The sequence below is a fragment of the Phyllostomus hastatus genome, unplaced genomic scaffold (genome assembly GCF_019186645.2).
Source record: "Phyllostomus hastatus isolate PE091 unplaced genomic scaffold, TTU_PhHast_1.1 phas_contig_1162, whole genome shotgun sequence".
In the NCBI taxonomy this organism is placed as follows: Eukaryota; Metazoa; Chordata; class Mammalia; order Chiroptera; family Phyllostomidae; genus Phyllostomus; species Phyllostomus hastatus.
The window spans coordinates 9,981,225-10,000,000 of record NW_025333537.1 but is presented as its reverse complement, the minus strand read 5'-3'; the positions used below and the strand labels follow the sequence as shown (position 1 = coordinate 10,000,000).

Here is an 18,776-nt window from a genome sequence, read left to right as displayed (position 1 = left end):
CAACCTGTCTGATCATGCAGATTCCCTGGGCAGGGCTAACAGATTCCAAGCCCCACCCCGGGTTACTTTAAAACAATTCCTCAGGGTGAGTCTTTCATGATCAGGTAGATTCGGGCAACACTGGGACACTAGTCCCCAAACTTGGCTGCCCAGCAAAACCTCCTGGGAGCGGGTCTTACTCTCCAGCGATGACATCAGAAGGCCTGGGGAGGGGAGCCAGCACTCCGCGTTTTTTAAAAATGCCCAAATGGTCGCACGTGCAGTTTGGGGACCGTTGCATTAGGCCTTTTAAGAAAAAAAAAAAAATGACAAAGCAGATCACATCTGTCAGCTCAGCGCTGTCCACACCGTAACAGCTGGACCCCAGTGGACCTTGGAACCAGGCCCAGCTGGTAACTTCATTTCCACCTCCTCCAGTTTTATTAGATTGGAAGGGGCGCATTCAATTAAAACCCAACACTTGGTGGCGGCTGGGCCGGTTGGGCATATCTGAGCAAAGCGGGCAACACGGAGAGTGACGAACCAACCCCCTAAGACGAGGGAAGTGGACGTTAAGTGCTTTTTGCAAGCGTGACCTCCACTATCTTGAATTATCACATGGTGTAAGGGACAGGGCCGGAAGCCACAGAAGCGAAAGGAACCGAGTGGAAATCCCAAACCCTGATTTCTGCCAGCAGATCCTCGGATGGGAAGTGAGTAACACAGGCAGGGACGTTGAGGCCGAGCGCCCCCCCTCCCCCAGCCAAAGGCCATCCCGGAGCCAGGTAGAATGACTAGAGGCAGGGAAGGAGAGGAGGAGGGTCTAGCCAGGGTCTGCCCTTAAAACACACCATCAAAGCAGCCTCCTGCCCGGAGCCCGGCCCCCCGCGGCTGGGGGTCCGGAGGGGTGTGTCCCGGCCTCGGGTCGCTGCTCCTGGACCCTCCCTGGGGGGCGCCCGCCGGGCTGCCCCGGTGACCTGGGCCAATCGGGGCAGGTGCACGGCCAGGACCCGGATGGGGCAGCCCCCGACCGCCGGGCGACCCCAGGTCCCCGACCCCGCGGGGTCGCGCCCCCGACCGCGCTCACCCGATGACGTAGGCCAGGATGAGCAGCTGCACGGTCCGGTTCATGAGCCCCACTTTGCGGCTGCGGATGAGCACGATGCGCGGCGTGTCGTACTCGAAGAGGAAGGCCCCCAGCACCGAGCAGCAGCCCGCCATGGCCGCGCCCGCGCCCGCGCCGCCACCTCTGCCTCCGCCGCCGCCGCCGCCGCCGGGCTCCGCGCTGTGCGGCCGGCCGGCTGCCCGCCCGCCCCTCGCCCCGGCCGCCCGGGAGCCCCGCCCAGGCGGCCCGGCCGGCCCGCGGCGCCGTCCTCCGCGGGGGAGGGCCCGGCACAACGCGTGACCTGCCCTCGGGTACGAGGGCCGCCCCGGGAGGCTGGGCGGGGGCGGGGAGGGGTGGCGCGGGGAGGGCGCCGGGCGCGGCCCCGCCCCTCCGCCGGAGCCGGAGCCGGAGCCGGACCGGGGCCGGGGTCTGGGGGGCCCTCAGCGGGGCTGTGGGGAACGAGGGGACCGTCTGAGGGGAGAGGGGCCTTCGCGGAGAGACCGCCTCCCCTGGGCGAGCGCCCCCCCTGGGGGCCCGCGGGGCAGCTTAGGTGACGGAGCCCCGGACCCCGCGGTCCACAGCCGGGGCTCGCCCTGCGGGGGCTCAGCCTCTAGGGGCGACGCCTCAAGCCCGGGGGCCCGGGGGGCCGGGGGGCCGGGCCGCGGGAGGGGGCGGCCGGCCCGCCGCTGAGAGGGCTCTCTCCACACTGCAGGGAGGACGGGAGACCAGGGGGACAAGGAGGAGGCGCTAGTTCGTGCCCTGCAGGTACGTGTCACGCGGAGCGCCGGCCCCGCGTCCGGCGGGAGCCGCTCGGCGCCTTCCCGGGGCCGGGCGCCGGCCGGGCTGCCGCCGCCGCGGAGCGCACGTGCCGGTGCGTCACTGCGCGGAGGGGCCCAGTTCGTCTCGCAGTCGGCGGTGCCCCGCGCGGCCGCGGACGCATCGCAGTAACCATCGCAGTAACCATCGCGGCGCGTCTGCGGGCGGGCGGGCGGGGTCTCGAGGGCGTGAGCTTCGGCCTCCCCAGCCGCTCTCCGGGGCTGGCTTCCGCGTGCAGGTCCCCCGCAGCGCGCTTGGTAGTGTGAGTTCACTTCTTGGGTGTGAGATGTCCTGAACCACCCCCGCTTGGTTTTTCCAAATATAAAAGGTTGAAGAAGACAATGTGCAACCTGACGCGGGTATCTGGAGTGCCCACGTTAATGGGAAATCTTAAAAGAATTATTTTAACTTTAAAAAGTGGAACACATTTAAAAAAAAAAAGGAAAGGAAATTTGCAGAAAACAGGCAGCCTCTGTCTGTAGAGGTGAGACTGTTGAGTTAGAGAGCGGAGCACAGTCGCCACCTGCCTCCGTCCCAGAGTGGTCCCAGGAACGGGTGGGGCAGGACAGGTACTTCTGTGGGCCCCTCGTGTGCTTGGCGGTGTTCTTGATGCCCCGGAGGGGAGGGTGAGCAGGCAGGCGGAGTCTCTGCCGAAATGGAGCTTGGTGCCGGTTGGAAAGGGAAACTTCTCTTAACTTCTCGCTGGGTGGGGAGTTAAATATACTTTTCCTTAAGCGTCAAAACACATTTCCAGCTCTCGTGAACTCTTATCCCACAGTGATGAGTTGGTCCCAGCCTTACAAATATTGAATTCAAATCGTCTGCTTGCATTTTGGAATAAAGTCTGTTGAGAGACATGTAGAAGTGTTACAGGAGAAAGTCGGTTCTTATTGCCCGTGCAGTAAAGAATTACAGACCCGCCAGCCCGTGAGCGAGCAAGCAGGGTTTATGAGCGGCGCATTCTCTTGGAGGAGAACATTCGGGGCAGGGCAAGGTAAAGGCAGCAAGAGTATCCTCTCCTTTGTCTCGAGGACTTATGTACTTGGTGGGATGGGATAAGGGAGTTACATATTGATTGGTGGGTAAAGGTGGCACCAGCTTCTCCCGGGGATGTGACTGACTACCCAAACGTAGGTGTGTGTGTGTGTGTGTGTGTGTGTGTGTGTGTGTGTGGTCTGTTAGCCCAGAATTCTCATCTTGCCCCAGACCCCATTTGTTCATCTTGTTGTGAAACAGATATGTGACAGAGGGCAGTTCATTAAAGTTGAGGCAGTTCCCCAAAGTTGTTTATGGGCTCTTTCTATAAGCACTAGGGACCCCCTGGTAAAACAGAGTGACCCAGAGGTAGGCAGTTAACCAAAGCTGCTTTTTGGGCTGCTGCTGCTTTAGGCACTGTGGATCTCCACTTCTTCCCCTTCTGGATGTTGGGGCGGATACAGTGTTTCAAAGGCTTTCTTTACCAGAGAATGGGAACAGTACACAGAATTTCAGGGGCTCCCCTCCTCCCGTGCTAGCATGGTGTTTCTTATGATGTTGGGAACGCCTGGCAATATTATCGGACCAGGCTCGGAGCTGCTGAGTTAGTGGGTGAGACCCGTCTCCCTCCTGCTCCCTGCCTTGGTTTGCTGTCTATCTTACCTAAGAGCAGTACCAGTTTTCCTAAATTACTAGTCAATGTTACATCCTTAGGCCCAAGCAGAGCAACAGATCCTGAAAATTGATTAGGAAAAGAAGTTACTTCATTTACTCTCTGGCTCCTAGGTTGTGTCTCTTTAAAAATAGATTTCTTGGGCCTGGTAACTCAGGTGGTTAGAGTGTCGTCCAGATACATCAAGGTTATGGGTTTGATCCTCGGTCAGGGCACATACAAGTATCAACCAATGAATACATAGATAAGTGGACCATCTATGGTTTGTTGATGTTTCTCTTTCTCTCTCTCCAATCAATTAAAAAAAACAGCAACAGATTTCTTGTGGCATAATTGACATGCAATAAACTGCACATATTTAAAGGATTCAATTTGATAAGTTTGACTACATATACATCCATAAAACCATCACCGTGGTCAAAATAGTGAATATATCCAGTGTACTGACCAGAATAATCCTAGAGCCTATGTCAAATGAAAGTAACTGATGATTACATTTTGGGCTTTTCACACACACACACACACATACACACACACCCCTTAACCACATTCAGTTGTGTATTTGTCATTGTATGCTTGGCTGAGTGCAGTCGGTTATTGAGCAACTAAGGGGATTTAGTTGAAAAACAAATAAGATTTGGTATAAAAAATAAATAAGGTACCCAGACAGTTCATTGAGGAAACAACAGTCTTTTCAACAAGTGGTGCCGGAGCAACTGGGCATCCACGTGCAGAAGGATGGAGCTGGACTCCTACTTCCTACCACGTATAAAATTAACTCAAAACAGATCAGAGACCTAAATGTAAGAGCTGAAACTATTAAGACTCAGATGAAAACATAAGTGTAAATCTTTGTGAGTTTGGATTAGGCAATGGTTTTTATTATTTATTTACTTATTTATTTATTTAGATATGGCACCTAAAGCACCCATGACAAAAGAAAAAAAATAGATAAATTGGACTTCTTCCAAATGAAAACTTGTGGGTCAAAGGACACCATCAGAAGGGTAAAAGGACAATCACAGAACGGGAAAATTACTTGCAAATTGTATGGCTGATAAAGGTCTGGTGTCTCAAATATCTAAAGAACTCTTACAACTCGTCAATAAAATGACAACCCATTTAAAAATGGTCAAAAGATGTGAGTGGACATTTCTACAGAGCAGACACAGAAATGGTCAGTAAGGATACGGAAACACGTTCAGTCTCATTAGTCACTCGGGAAACGCAGGTCAAAGTCACAAAGAGATACTTCATCCCACTACCGTGGCTATAATCAAACCGACAGTCAAAAAGATGGCAAGGCTGTGGATGAGTTGGAAACCTCACACTGCTGGTGGGAAATATAATACAATGGTGCGGCCACTTGGAAAACAGTTCGGAAATTCTTCAAAGTGTTAAACGTGGAATTACCTACATTGACCTAGCAGTTTCATTCTTAGGCAAATACCCAAGAGAATTCAAAAAATGTGTTCGTGCAAAACCTTGTACATGAATGTTCATAGTGGCGTTATTCTTAATAGCTAACAAGTGGAAGTAACATAAATATCAATCAAGTGATGAGTGGATAAGTGAAATTGATCTATTCATACAATGGAATATTATTTAGCTATAAAAAGGGATACATCTGATACATGCTACAACATGCCTGAACCCGGAAGGTGTTGTGCTGACTGAAAGAAGGCAGACACAGAGGTCACGCATTGTGTAATTCTGTTTGTACGAAATGTCCACAACAGGCGAATCCGTGGAGACGGAAAGTAGGGAAGTGGTTTCCAGGGGCTGGGGGAGGAGGAAGTGGGGTGTGATAGCTAATGAGGGTGAGGTGTGAATTTGGGGTGATGCAAATGTTCTGGAAATTTCCTTGCAGAACCCTTGTGAATATACTGAAAGTCACGGAATTATACATTTTAAAAGGGCAGATTTTGTGGTATGAGAATTACGCATCAAACTTTACACCACAAAATAGTGGGGCTAAACCTCCTGTTGTGTCTTCCTAGGGGAGCTCCTCGGGCCCTCACACGGAGCGTTCTTGTATTTTAGATGAAGTTCCAAGTCTGGCTTATTTGGTATCCTTTGTCCCGTGTTAAGTGAGCTCACTCACTGTACTGTTCTTCCCCTAAAGACTGCGCTTTCTCAAATAAAGTGCTTCCCAGACAAGGTAAAGCTAAAGGAGTTCATCATCACCAAGCTCTTACTATATGAAATGTTAAAGGGACTAATTAAGAAAAAGAAGATCAAAACTACGAACAGTAAAATGACAACAAACTCACAGCTATCAACATCTGGATCTAAAAAAGCAAACTAAGCAAACGACTAGAACAGGAACAGAATCATAGATACGGAGATTATTTGGAGCGTTATCAGCGGAGAGGGGGAGGGGAGAGAATGGGGAAAAAGTACAGGGATTAAGAAGCAGAACTGGTAAGTACAAAATAGGGGGAGGTTACAAATAGAATAGGAAATGGAGAAGCCAAAGAACTTATATGCACGACCCATGAACATTATTGGGGGGTGGGGTGGAGAGAGAGCTGGATGGAAGGGGGTTACCCAGCAGAAGGGGGCAAAGGGGGAAAATTAGGACAACTGTAGTAGCATAATCAATAGAACATATTAAAAATAAAAACTACTCTTCCTCATAGACATGGTCCCAGCAGCTGTTTTTATACCATGTGACCTTATCAATTGAACCATGGGCCTAACCCGCCCCAAACAGGGTCAGCCGGGTTGTCTCCTCGGGGAGGGTTGTCTCCTCGGGGACGGTTGCCCTGGGAGAGAGGCAGCGCCCTGTTCTCTGCAAGGGACTGGAACTGAACGGAAGAACCTCAGGGGCTGTGGCAGAGTCGCCTTGGTGGGAGAGCCAGAAGGGGACTGTGCAGAACCATCGAATGACCCAGAAGGACAAAGGGACACGGAGGTGAGAGAGACTAAGACAATGGCCTCTGGATTGTACCGTTTCTACTTCCTGGTGCTACCCCTTCTGTTCGCCTTTGCCCTTAAGATACCCCCATAACCGTATAGTAAACGTGTATTTTTTTTCCGTGAGCTGGTGGGCTTCTGAAACTTGGAAATATGAAAGTACTTTGGTTATGGTGCTAGGTCCCAAGAGATGAAAAATATACCGTCACCAGTAACGTGGGCGTTAAAACAAGTGTTGGTACAGGTGCAGCCAATTACGAGGTGGGAGGCACCGCCTGAGGCTGCCAATATTAAGAGCAGGAAGAATAGCCCATCAGAAGGAATAAGTCCCTGTAAGAGGCAGAGCCAGGAACTCCAAAACGCTCATCAGCCTGGGACCATTTATTGTAGTTGAGAGGCCCGCAGCGGCCAACTCCAGTGTGCCTTAGGGAGTCGTTTGGTCATAGTGTGGTAAGAAGGACGTTTGTCACAACGCCCCTGAGCCATGAAAGGCCAGTCAGATGAAGCAGTGTCCCGTGTTCAGGGCAAAATGTTTAAGTTCAATGCTCAGACGCTGAAAGGTGTAAAGATGCACTCATCTGGCTCGTAGACATTGTGAAACGTGGTTGTGTAACTAATGGTTGCACGTGGTCCAACCATGCCATTAGCTGTATCTCCAGAAACAGCACATTTCCTGAATGAGGAACAAGTCAGTAGCAGAAATGAAGAATTATAAATGGTGTTATAATTCTGCTGCTGCTTTCCCCGTGGAATCCTCAAGGCTGAAGCTGTCACGGAACAGAAGGAAAACCCTGACTCGTATCTGGAAGGCCACATGCTGAGCACCGATAATCTTCCCGGCCATCTGTCAGACCCGTGCCCTTTTAAAAGAAAGATATTCTAATATCCCTTTAGTAGTCCCGAAAGAAATTAGTATGGACTACAGTCTATCTGTACTCAATTAAATATGCATACGTGTGCGTGTGTGTATATGTTTGGTGGGCATTTTCGTAATGATGAATGATGCTGAGCTTTTCATGTGCTTGTTGGCCATTTGTGTATCTTTGGAGAAATGGCTGTTCAGCTCCTTTGTCCATTTTTTAAAGATTTTATTTATTTATTTTTAGAGAGGGAAGGGAGGGAGAGAGAGAGAGAAACATCAATGTGCGGTTGCTGGGGGTCATGGCCTGCAACCCAGGCATGTACCCTGACTGGGAATCGAACCTGCGACACTTTGGTTTGCAGCCTGCGCTCAATCCACTGAGCTACACCAGCCAGGGCCTGCCCATTTTCAAATTGGTTTGTCTGTAAGTTGTAAGAATTCTTTACATATTCTAGATACAATTTTTTATCCGATACATGATCTGCAAATGTGTCCTCCCATGTAGTGGGTGGGGTGAACGACAGGTTATGGAAGTGGAAAACATGGGGAGTATGAGATCCTTGCAGATGAACCAGACCCATTTTTGTAATTGTGTCTTGCAATCCCAGCACATCTGACATTCGATCTCTAGGGTGTCAGAAGACCTCAAAGACCACACCCTGTGACAGGCGGCAGAGAACGGAAGGTGGGTAGGGACACAAACCAGGACTACAAGAGGTGGCGGAGCGGCCGTGAGGTCGACGCGCGGAGACTGTGCCTGAACACAGCGGGGTCCAGGAGTGGACGCTGTGTGTGCCCGGCTGTGTGGGTGTGTAGGATGAGTTGTGCGTGGCAGACGCACCGTTTGCTTTCTTGGGAGTCTGTTTCATTGCATGTAAAATGGGGATTGAGGTGGTTGTATCTGGTGTGACATCATCTTTATGATAGGAACAGCGGAGACACTGGCAAGTGCTTCGTTTCACTCTGTCTCACGTGAACCACGAGGCAGGCGCCGAGGCGTGAAACTGAGACTTAGATCACGCACTGGTTGCGTGAGGATCTGTGTCCATGGCGGGTTCCCGAGTCCCTGCTTTTAACTATGTCATTATGTAGCCTTAAAGTGCTGTGCAATCCTGTAGTCTACTGTAAAACATTGTATAATAATATTATGTGGGACTGTTTTTATGGTCCTACCGCTTGGGGTGTACTAAGACTAAGGATGATGAGGGTCGTGGTGGGGTCACCTTGAAACGGGAGAGATCTCGCCCGTGGAGTTGACCGTTTTTGGAACCCCCACACATTCCGTCATGTCCCTGACATTAGCGCACAGTGTGATAAAATATTTTCCAAATGTATTCAGAAGCTTTTAGATACCTAAATATTTGGAAGGAATTACCCAACAAACCCAGGAAAATAAGTCCCAAAGATAAAAGTGCCACTGGTGTCAGGTCTGGAAACTTTCTAAGATAGTGTCTTAATTACTGTGGTAGAATTATCACCACCCACCCCCGCCACCCCAGGATATCCGTGTTCTAATCACTGGAACCTGTGGACATGGGACCTTGCGTGGCAAAAGGAACTTTGCAGATATGGTTCAGTTAAGGATCTTGAGATGGGAGATTGTCCTAGATCGTCCCAGTGAGTCCCATCCAGTCACGAAGTGGAAGGGGCGGGCTGAAGAATCAGAGTCTGGGGAGGCCGAGTAGTGACAGAAGCGCAGATCAGAGCAACGAGAATGCTGCCGGGGCCGCGGGCCAAGGCATGAAACTGGCGAAGACGAGACATGGATTCCCTCAACCACCACTCACCCCCTTTCTCGAGTCTCCAGAAGGAGTGTAGCCCTGCCAACACCTTGGTTTTAGCCCATAAGACCGACCCATTTGGGCCCCGGCCAGTGTGGCTCAGTTGGTTAGAAACTGTCCTGCAAACTGAAAGGTCGCCAGTTCGATTCCCAGTCAAGGCACAAGCCTGGGTTGCAGATTTGGTCCCAGGTCAGGGCCTGTATGGAAGGTCACCGATCAATGTTTCTCTGTCACACTGATGTTTCTCTCCCTTTCTTTCTTTCTTCCTCCCTTACCCCTCTGTAAAATCAAAATAAAATAAAAATTTTTAAAAAGACCAATTTTGGACTTCTGACCTCTACACCTGTAAAATAATATATTTGTGTTGTCTGAAGCCACTAAATTTGTGGTGATTTGTAAGAGCAGCACTAGGAAACTAATATAGTTACTGGCTCCAGAGATACATTGTAAACATAAGATTCTTAATTTAGATTAAACCACAAAGAATGCCAATTACTGCCTTTAGTGTTTAATCTTGGGATATCTTGATTTGTTTCCTTTCAGGCAGATTTTGGTTTACGTGGTATGCTCAAATATATGGCGAGGGACCAGGGCTTCGGGGGGAAGTACAAAGCTAACCCCAATGGGGAAATAACTGTTCCTCCACAAAGGATTTTATAGGCACAGCAAATAAATCTCTCTCCCAAGTAAAATACTAAGAGCTTAAAAATATTCAAGACCATTTGTCTAAAATTAGCTTTTTGTCCCTTAAAAATAAGTAGAAAATAAAGATTTTTAATAAGTTCATTTATTTTTAAAAGATTTTTTTAAATTTATTTTTAGAGAGGGAAGGGAGGGAGAAAGAGAGAGAAACATCAATGTGCGGTTGCTGGAGGCTGTGGCCTGCAACCCAGGAATGTGCCCTGGCTGGGAATCGAACCTGGGACACTTTGGTTCCCAGCCCGCGCTCAATCCACTGAGCTACGCCAGCCAGGGTCATTTAATGTTTTTAACGACGTTTTTGTGGCAGCTAGGTGGGAGTCCTAGGTCCTGACGCTGGGGCAGGTGACGGACCCAAGAGACGAAGGCTACAAAATGCGTAGATTTAACCTGAAGATCTTACAGCGCTTTGAACCCCGCCCAGGGTGCCGTGTTTGTGTGTGGTGCAGCTTCAGGCAGGGGAGGCCAGCCCTTGGGTGACGGACTGCCGGACTGCCGGACTGCCGGTGCTGCTGGGCCCCAGCGGGAGTGGTTTTCCGGGATGTGGGGCTTCCGGTGGTTTTCCGGGATGTGCGACTTCCGGCGCTGACACCCGGTGAGCCCCTGGCAACCGGGAAGCGTCGGCCACCCTCCGAAGGATGGAGCCGGCCGGCTGCAGGGCGGTTTCGACAGCACCATTCTGAAGTCTGAGCCAGGACCCCACTCCCCGCATCCACCCCGAGCTCCGCGCCCTGGGCAGTTGTACTGGCGCACGTTGTTATTAAATCTGTTTATAAAAAGGAGGAGGAGAAGAAGGGGTTGCCGCAAGAAGCGGGGAGGCCGTCTGATGGAGCCGCCGAACTGCACTTCCGATCTTTTATCAGCAACTGCCAGCTCACTGAAATGGTTGCATCAAAACATCCGAACAGCGCCCTGGCTGGCGTGGCTCAGTGGATTGAGCTCGGGCTGCGAACCAGAGTGTTGCAGGTTTGATTCCCAGCCAGGGCACATGCCTGGGATGCAGGCCATAACCCCCAGCAACTGCACATTGATGTCTCTCTCTCTCTATCTCCCTCCCTTCCCTCTCTAAAAATAAATAAATGAAATATCTTTTAAAATCCCAAAAGCATCAAATGTGTACCTTTTACGTGACTTGTCTCGTTATGAAAACCCATCTGCTCTTCTCTCTAGTGAAGGCAGTTTTCTGAAAGACACAGAATGTACGGTAAACTCTCCCCCAACCATGATGGAGTTGTTAGCCGAATGAACGATCTCAGGCAGATCTGAATCCAGCGCCGTGGGGGCCCAGGTTTCTTCAGCTCCGCGCGGCGGCTTCTGTCTTGAAAACCACCTTCATGTGAGCGGTACCCAGAATCCCATTTCGCAGTCGAGTCGGAGCCTGGCCTCATTAGTGTTGCATGAAACGTAGGTCCCCTTGTTTTTTCTAGTCACTTTACCTCCCTCTGTCTGTCACCAGAGGTTTCTCTTTATAACAGCTGGTGACTAAGAACGAAAGCACAGAGTGACGGACTCTTCAGACTCAAACCATCAACCCGATGATAATATTTTATGTTTCCATCTTCTGGGTGCAGATTAAAATAACCTTCACATTCATGTAAGCAAACCACAAAGCATTGTCCTGGGATTTTTTCCCCAATTGTTTTTCCTTCCTGAAGTGTAGCCCCAGAAAAAGCAGCAAACGCTGCACCTGCCTAGTTGCGTGACTGTCAGGTGTCGGGCGTGTGTGCCGTGAGCTGTGCAGACACACGTGAGGCGTGAGCTGTGCGGTGGTGGGTTAGCACAGCCAGCAGGAAGTGTTTGTGCGGGGTCGAGTCCTGTCCCTTTTTATTGATTGCTTCCTTTTTTCCGTTTTTGTTTTTGTTTTTTTCCCCATTTCTCGGCCAGTAAGACCCATGGGAAGTGGAGTGGCAAGTGGTAGTTACTTTCTTTGGGTCAGTTGGGGGGAAGGGTGCTTCTGTCCTGTCCTGAGAATTATCCAGAATGCTCATCTCTTCCCTCTCCCTTCTGTTAGCCTCTTTTGTTTTTATTTTAAGGTTTTGCTTATTTATTTTTAGAGAGAGGGAGGGACAAAAAGGGAGAGAAACATCAATGTACAGGAGAAACATCCATTGGTTGGCTCTCATGTGCCCTCAGCTGGGGACCTGCCCCACAACCCAGGCCTGTGCTCTGTCTAGGAATCGAACCAGCGACCTCTCAGTTTGCGGAATGACACCCAACCCACTGAGCCACACCGGTCACAGAGTGCTGCTAGCCTCTTTACTAGGGTTGAGACACCATCGGCCTTAGCCTTCTGTTTGGCCCAAATCTGCCACTCACCAGTTCCAGGCTGTCATCTGCACTTCTGACCACTTAGCTATAAACTGAGGGTTCCCATGACCCCCTCCCGAGGCTCAGTCCTTGGGTATAATGGCTCTTAGACCGCAGGGAAACCCTTACTTACATTCACTGGTTTGTTGTAAAGGATATAATAAAAGATGCAGGTGAACAACCATATGCAGAGGTATGTATACAGGACAGGGTGCAGAGGGTCCTGAGTACAGAAGCTTCTGCGCCTGTAGGCTTGGGGCGTACCACCTCCCTGCATGCAGGTGTACTCGTCAGCCCAGCAGCTCCAAGCACTTGGTATTTTAGACATGTGTATGGAGGTTTCACCGTGCAGGCGCAATCAGTTATTGACTCCATTTCCAGCCCCTCCCCATTCCGGAGGATGAAGGGTTGGGACTGAAAGTTCCAAGATTCTAACTGTGACTTGGTCTCTCTGGTGACAGCCCCCATCCTAAAGTTACCCAGGAGCCCACCAGGAGTCACCCTATTAGAACACAGACACTCTAATCACCCAGGAAATTCCAAGGGATTCAGGATCTCCGTGTCCAACAGGGAGACAGAAACCAAACTTATATCTTACTATGTCATAGCGCTCAATGAATGAATAGATGTTAAATGAATGTGTCAGTGGATGAGCTGACTGTGATGTCATATTCTGAGAAAAGGAAGGAAAAGGAACACTTCAATCATCATGAATTATATGCATTATTTTTTATTATCAAAACATTCAGGTTAAGACATCTACATTGCCAAGCCAAAATTAGGAAGCGTTCAGAAAACGGTTCTCTCTAAGGAGAAGGACGCGAGCGCATTACTAATTCTACATGAAATCAGTCCGCATTCCAAGAAAGCAGATCACAGCGGTGGAGCTGTGAGTGCGGTGCAATTACTGTGATGGAAGGACGGACTTCGGTACAAGAAGACAGAGCCTGTGAAATGTGGTTCTCCCGGGCACGCCTTGGGCGACGACATCATTTTAGGCGGTAAACTAACAATGAGAGTGCAGGCATGAGGCATATTGTTGCAGGAAGTGTCAGACGTTTTACACACAGCTGACGTCACACGTCACCCTCTCGGGGCCCCTGAGGGGAAGGGGATCCAGTGATTTTCTGTCACTTCAAATTCTGACTCTGCCTGGGACTTCCTCGAGGATGCTGAAACTCACCAGGAATGAGGCACCAAAACAATAAAGGTTAAAGACTCAGAGGCCATCAGAATGGAAGTCCGTAGCTGTTACTAGAATTCAGGGAGGTAGGAATTTCAGTCCTGAAGTCACATCTAATCCACTTTTTAAAAACACCTTGGGAAGGTAGCAAAAAGGAAAGTTCAGTCTGGCCTAATTAACTTGATTCCTGAGTTGAAAGCCAGATAAAACCCCGTATCACAAAGAGAAGAGTTTTGTTCATCTTATTTTAATACAGTAGAGAGCTGCTGGTTTTAAAAAAGTATCAAAATGGTAAATCTTAAGACTATGTATAAAAAACCTCACAGGTCCTGCGTCAGTCACAGTGTTGAATGGTGGTCTCTATTTATCCTTCAAAGTAGTCATTGAGAAACAGTCAATTCTGGTGCCGAAACCGTGGAAAGGAAATCCCTCAGGAGGACCCTAAAACCTGCAGCAATCCGTCTTCGTGTCCCCAGAGAGGTGGACGTACAGAAATGGTCAAGGTCTGGGCGTGGATTGCTTTTTAAGTAGCGCCCAGACCGCATCCCCTTGAACTGGCTGAAAAGTGCAGGGTGTTGAAAGCATCAAAGCGGCCTTTTCCAGTTTTTAAGTTACCTCCAGTAGTGGAAATGGGATGCGATCGGAATGTACTGGGTAGCTCGGTAGTTAGAGTTGATGGACTCCAAGGCCGTGCTGGTGAATTGCCTGCTTTGGTCTGCAGCCCCCTATAGCTGCTACATAGGAACTCCTGAGGGGCTCCGGGGTGGTCCGGGCTCCCTAAGACCTGTAGCACCAGGGAAGGTAGGGGCCAAGTGTCTGTATGTCCCCACGAGTCAGGCTTGCTCTCTTGTCCCAGTTATCTTGTCGCTATGTAACAAAGAAGCCAAGACGTAGTGTCTTAAAACAGTTTTGTTGTGTGGGTTCACCGGTCAGCTCCCCCTGGGTGTCTCAGGCAGCCGCAGACGTGTGTCAGCAGGCTCTGGGAACATCTGGCCGTCTTCTCTCCCGTGTCTAGTGACGGGGCTCGTGTGATTTGAGAGCTGGAACCGGTCGGGATCCGTCCTCTCCACGCGGCTGCTGGGCTTCCTCTCGGTCTCAGAGTCGTCAGGCTTTCCCCTGGAGGCTGGCTTCCTTCACAGCGAGAGTGTCAAGGGCCAGGGAGTGGTGCAAGTCGCCAGCTGCTTAAAACCAAGACCTCGAAGCTGACACAGCATCACTTCCACTCTTGCGTAAGTGGTCAGAGCCACCCAGATGCAAGGGGAGGAGACGTGACCCCTCAGGTCTTGAGGGTCAAGTGCCAGAGAATCTGTTGCCACTTTAAATCCTCCCCTTTCTCCAACAGGACCCAGGACCCAAAGGGTTCGATCATGGTTGGACATGAACCCAGTCTGACCTCATAATGAGCTGCTTTGTATTGTAGCTCTTTACGCATTAACAAGAATTTTTCCTCCTAATATCTCTGTGAGGGAGCAGGTTGGATAATCAGGCACCTGAGGAGCAGAGATTAAAGGCTGAGGACCACACAACTTCTAGGGACAGAATTGAGGCAGACATCGGGATCTCTTGATGGGTGGTCCATGCCGTGGGAGTCTGGCTTGCTTGTTTATTTACCCAAGTGTCTCTGCTCTCTGACACGGAACTGTAGTGGGGAAAAGTACATTTCCCTTTGTCTGAAAATCTAGCCACAGATCTTTGCAGTTGAAGCTCAAGGTACAAGCAAAGGTAATGTCATTGCAGCTGCCCAGCCCTATTCCATCAAGCAAGGGCTCTTGAAGCCACTGTACTGGCCTCCACTCTTGGGAAACTCCTTCCGGATCCTCCAGCGGCAACAGCTGGGCAGGATAGCAAAGTCCGCCAGGTCCGGGGAGCCAAAGCGCCAGGTGGCGTAGCACCTGTAGGCGCAGTGCCGCAGCAGGCTGTCGGTGGCGTCGGAATCCAGCGCGAGCAAGGGCTCCTGGTAGAGCAGGGAGAACCGCAGGGCCCGAGGGGACAGGACGAGCTGCCCGAACAGCTCTGAGGTGGTGATGCAGGCGCCCGGCTCCTTGCGGCAGCACAGCTCCTCTAGGCACTGGCGGTCCTTGGGCAGCTGGGATGGGAGGCAGTGTCCGCACCTGCACCAGGCCGGGCTGCTGGCTCTCGGAGTCGTCACTGCACTGAGCAGCTGGATCTGTTCTGGTTGCTCGGGTGTGGGGGGCGAGTCCGGGAGGAACTGGGGCAGCCTGGACACCTCTCGGAAATCCATCATGGATCTCTGAAAAAGTCAAGTTTCCAAATGCCATCAGCAAGGACCCCTGGAGCTCTATCTAGGTTCTTTCATTTTATTATTTCACCCATAAAATTATATTTCATATGACGTCAGTATTAGTAGCTATCATGTGGTAAATGCAGGCATCAGGGCTGTAATAGCCTTTTACGAGCCTTGGAAGACCCCCATGAGCTGTGTGTCCTCACGTCCATGGTGCAGGTAGAGAGAGGGGAGCCTATGCTCCTCATAGTGAGCTGATCTTTTCAATCCCTATGTTTACGTGATGCCTCTTCTGCGTGAAAGCAGGGGCCCTGTCTGTTGTGTTTATTGTCGTGTCCCCAGTGCCTAGGGCGGTACCCGGCACGTAGTAGACAGTAAATATTTGTTGATTTAGCTCCACTCTCTCCTTTCCCACCAGGCCCCTCCTTCTGGTGAATCCGTTTGTTATTATGCCCCAAGAAAGATGGTCATAACAGCCATCATTTATACACGTCTGTTCTGTGTGACGTACACCCGCCTTCCTTCACCAGCCAGGGAGAGCCTGAGCCAAGGACGCTGGAAGTGACTAGTTCTTGTATGTACATGTTCACAGCAGCACACCCTGGTCTCCTCCTTGAAGCCTGCAGAACCGCGAGAGGGTCCGTTTCTGTGGCTTTACGCTGCTGAGTTTGTGGTCGTGTATTATGGCAGCCTGCGAACTCATGGGTTGGTGAACATACCCAACAGCCAGAACTGCTGGGTGGGGGGAGGAGCGAGGTAGAGCACCCGCTGAGGGAAGGGTCTGGGGGTGACCACTCAAGCCGACCGTGCGCCTGCCTGGGGCCTCGGCAGTTTCACTTTCAGGGGCCACGCGTTCACCAAAGCAGCCTCGCTGGCGTGATCCCCCCGTGGAAACCGCCCGCCTGTCCATCAGCAGTAGAAGGGGAAACTGAACTGGATGTTTGTGAAACAGAAATGATACAACAGTGAGAACTGGCTCTTGCGATATGCAACGCCGAGGATGATTCTCACAAAAATATGTTGAGTAACAGAAGCCGGACATTCAGCAGAGTATATACTGAGTATACACTATAGGGTTCAAAGTTTATAAAATTCTAGAAGAGGGAGCCACCTGAAACTAGTATAACATTGGATGTCAACTGTAATAGAAAATTTGAAAACATTTACTAATTCTAGAAGAGGTCAAACTAACCTTTGGATACAGGATAATGGTGACCTTTCAGGGAGGGTGGTGATTGGGTGGGGCACCCGAGGGACTCCTGCCAGTGACACTGTTTTCATCCGGGAGCGGGTCGCCTGGGCTCGCTTTGTTTCACCTCGTCAAGTGTGATTTGTACAAATCTCTAGGTGTGTTTACCTCTACTAGTAAGTTGTTTTCTTAGACGAAATGTTTTAACTTACTGGGACTTTTTTGCCTTTGACATTTTGCAGACTTCTCCCACGCAGCTGTTCATCCACCATTCTGACGTGGGCTTCATCCACAAAGGACACATATTTTAGTGTCTAGGGAAAGGAGTTCAAGATGTTTATCCTTTTTGTATAGAATTATTAAGAATTGCATACACAAACATATTCTCATTGACCAAGTGGCAAACGGTTAAACAAGTTAACCAGAAGCTCCTGTCGACCAAGAACGAGTGGTTTCTGAGTCTAAAGGTGAATCAGAAACGGAACCTCATGCACCTGAATTTGTGGGCTCAGAGTATCCACAGCTCACTGCCTAATGTTTAGAGTTCTCCCCAGGTGCCACGTAAAATTTCTTCATTGTGTTCCCTCAATTTAAGTTACTCTAGATTGAATATCTCCAGAAAGTTGTATCATTGCAACTGGAATTATTTATATTTCCATTAAATTCCACCCCATGTTGGGCCATGAAATAGTGATTATTTTTAGCTGCAAAGATGAACTTTCATTTCAAGCTGTGTGTACACGCACGATGGACAATGACCCATGCATTCAGCCGCTGGGAAAGGCCTGAGTCCTTCTTAGATGAGGGGGAGGCAGAGAACCCCTCTTTGTTGTGTTGGAGCACCAGTACCGCATTCTTTTAAACCGGTGCCTGGAGTTCCTTGCTACGGAGCTATCATAGGCTGAGGCACTGCTCACTGCTTGGTCATTTGGGTAGAAGCTCTTTCTTTAGTGACTGTTGCACCGCGTGGACACCTTATCCACGCGTGACACTCGGGTGCTCACGTGAGTGTTTCTCTAGGGCAGGTGTGGAGGCGTGGGAATGCCGGGCTGTACAGCATGTCTCATTTAAATGTTACTAGACTCTGCCAAGTTTTCTCTGAAGTCATTATGTTAATTTTTTTTTTGCTGTACCCACGTAATAAATCGGACAAAATTGACAAGTCCTGGAACGTAAAAATCTGTTCTCCCGCCCTGGCTGGCGTAGCTCAGTGGATTGAGTGCGGGCTGTGAACCAAAGTGTCGCAGGCTCGATTCCCAGTCAGGGTACATGCCTGGGTTGCAGGCCATGACCCCCAGCAACCACACATTGATGTTTCTCTCTCTCTCTCTCTCTCTCTCTCTCTCTCTCCCTCCCTCCCTTCCCTCTCTAAAAATAAATAAATAAAATCTTTTTTTAAAAAATAAAAAATTTAAAAGAATCTATTCTCCCTCTAGCTGGCCTCTCCATTTTTGTTTCTGTTCTTCCCTAAGACCGAAGGTTTCATCTGAGAGGTGGAGGAATGGGGTCGAGTCCAGAGACTTGACCCTGGGATCACACCTCTGATTTGGGCCTTATTTTGGTGCACTTCCCAGGGGTCTGGCGGTGTTTTGGCCCCACAGGCAGGGAGTCCTACCCGCTTTGGCTCTATGATGACCTCGCACTTCTTCCTGTCGTAATACTCATTGATCACGCAGCTCTTGCAGCACGTGCAGTAGCGATAAACGCAGGATCGACAGCAGGTGCTCGAGTAAGTGTCGATGAGAAAGTCAATGAACAGAGTGGCCTGGGAAGAACCCGGACACGTGCCACGTTAGTGAAACTTCTTTTTGCAAAAGCATCATCGCAGAGCACGGGGAAGAGAAGGCCTTACCAAACCAAAGTAGGAGAGGGTCGAACCGATGTACACGATCAGTGAGATAATGTGAAATTTTCCTCCCTGAAAACAGAGCAGGAAAGGTTACTCAGCGGAAATTCCGAGCGAGGCCCTTTTGCTCTAACGCGTCATGGTTAGTGCCGGCAGAGGGGGCGGCTGGTGCCGTGACTTGGACACATGCATCCACG

The 18,776-nt window shown here is 50.2% G+C and overlaps 4 protein-coding genes across 5 annotated transcripts in view; 2 read left to right on the top strand and 2 right to left on the bottom strand.

Annotated features, from left to right (window-relative positions):
• The window catches only part of P2RX4 (purinergic receptor P2X 4), a 14,900-nt gene extending 13,579 nt beyond the window's left edge, over positions 1-1,321 (bottom strand). The window contains exon 1 of the mRNA XM_045844281.1: positions 1,067-1,321. Within this exon, the coding sequence (XP_045700237.1) occupies positions 1,067-1,200 (134 nt within the window). The 5' untranslated portion in view covers positions 1,201-1,321. The remainder of the gene's footprint in view (positions 1-1,066) is intronic.
• On the top strand, positions 1,199-2,032 carry LOC123820375 (wiskott-Aldrich syndrome protein family member 2-like). The gene is made up of 2 exons (XM_045841073.1): positions 1,199-1,325; positions 1,797-2,032. Exons 1-2 carry the CDS (start codon positions 1,199-1,201, stop codon positions 2,030-2,032), a joined length of 363 nt encoding a protein of 120 aa, XP_045697029.1.
• The window catches only part of IFT81 (intraflagellar transport 81), a 135,096-nt gene continuing 117,951 nt past the window's right edge, over positions 1,632-18,776 (top strand). Inside the window, exon 1 of the mRNA XM_045841363.1 lies at positions 1,632-1,849. The gene's annotated coding sequence lies outside the window, so the exon portion shown is untranslated. The remainder of the gene's footprint in view (positions 1,850-18,776) is intronic.
• The window catches only part of P2RX7 (purinergic receptor P2X 7), a 34,823-nt gene continuing 28,880 nt past the window's right edge, over positions 12,834-18,776 (bottom strand). For both annotated transcript variants that reach the window (XM_045841382.1, XM_045841391.1), the window contains exons 10-13: positions 18,586-18,651; positions 18,349-18,498; positions 16,946-17,047; positions 12,834-15,550 (exon numbers count right to left, since the gene is read on the bottom strand). In XM_045841382.1, coding sequence (XP_045697338.1) covers positions 15,047-15,550; positions 16,946-17,047; positions 18,349-18,498; positions 18,586-18,651 — 822 coding nt within the window. In that variant the 3' untranslated portion in view covers positions 12,834-15,046. The remainder of the gene's footprint in view (positions 15,551-16,945; positions 17,048-18,348; positions 18,499-18,585; positions 18,652-18,776) is intronic.

Bases quoted from the DNA above. Each gene is read 5' to 3' on its own strand.
- LOC123820375 (XM_045841073.1), top strand. From the start codon at position 1,199: ATGGCCGCGCCCGCGCCCGCGCCGCCACCTCTGCCTCCGCCGCCGCCG. The intron at 1,326-1,796 runs GCGGCCCGGCCG...TCCACACTGCAG, and splicing joins CGCCCGGGAGCCCCGCCCAG to GGAGGACGGGAGACCAGGGG.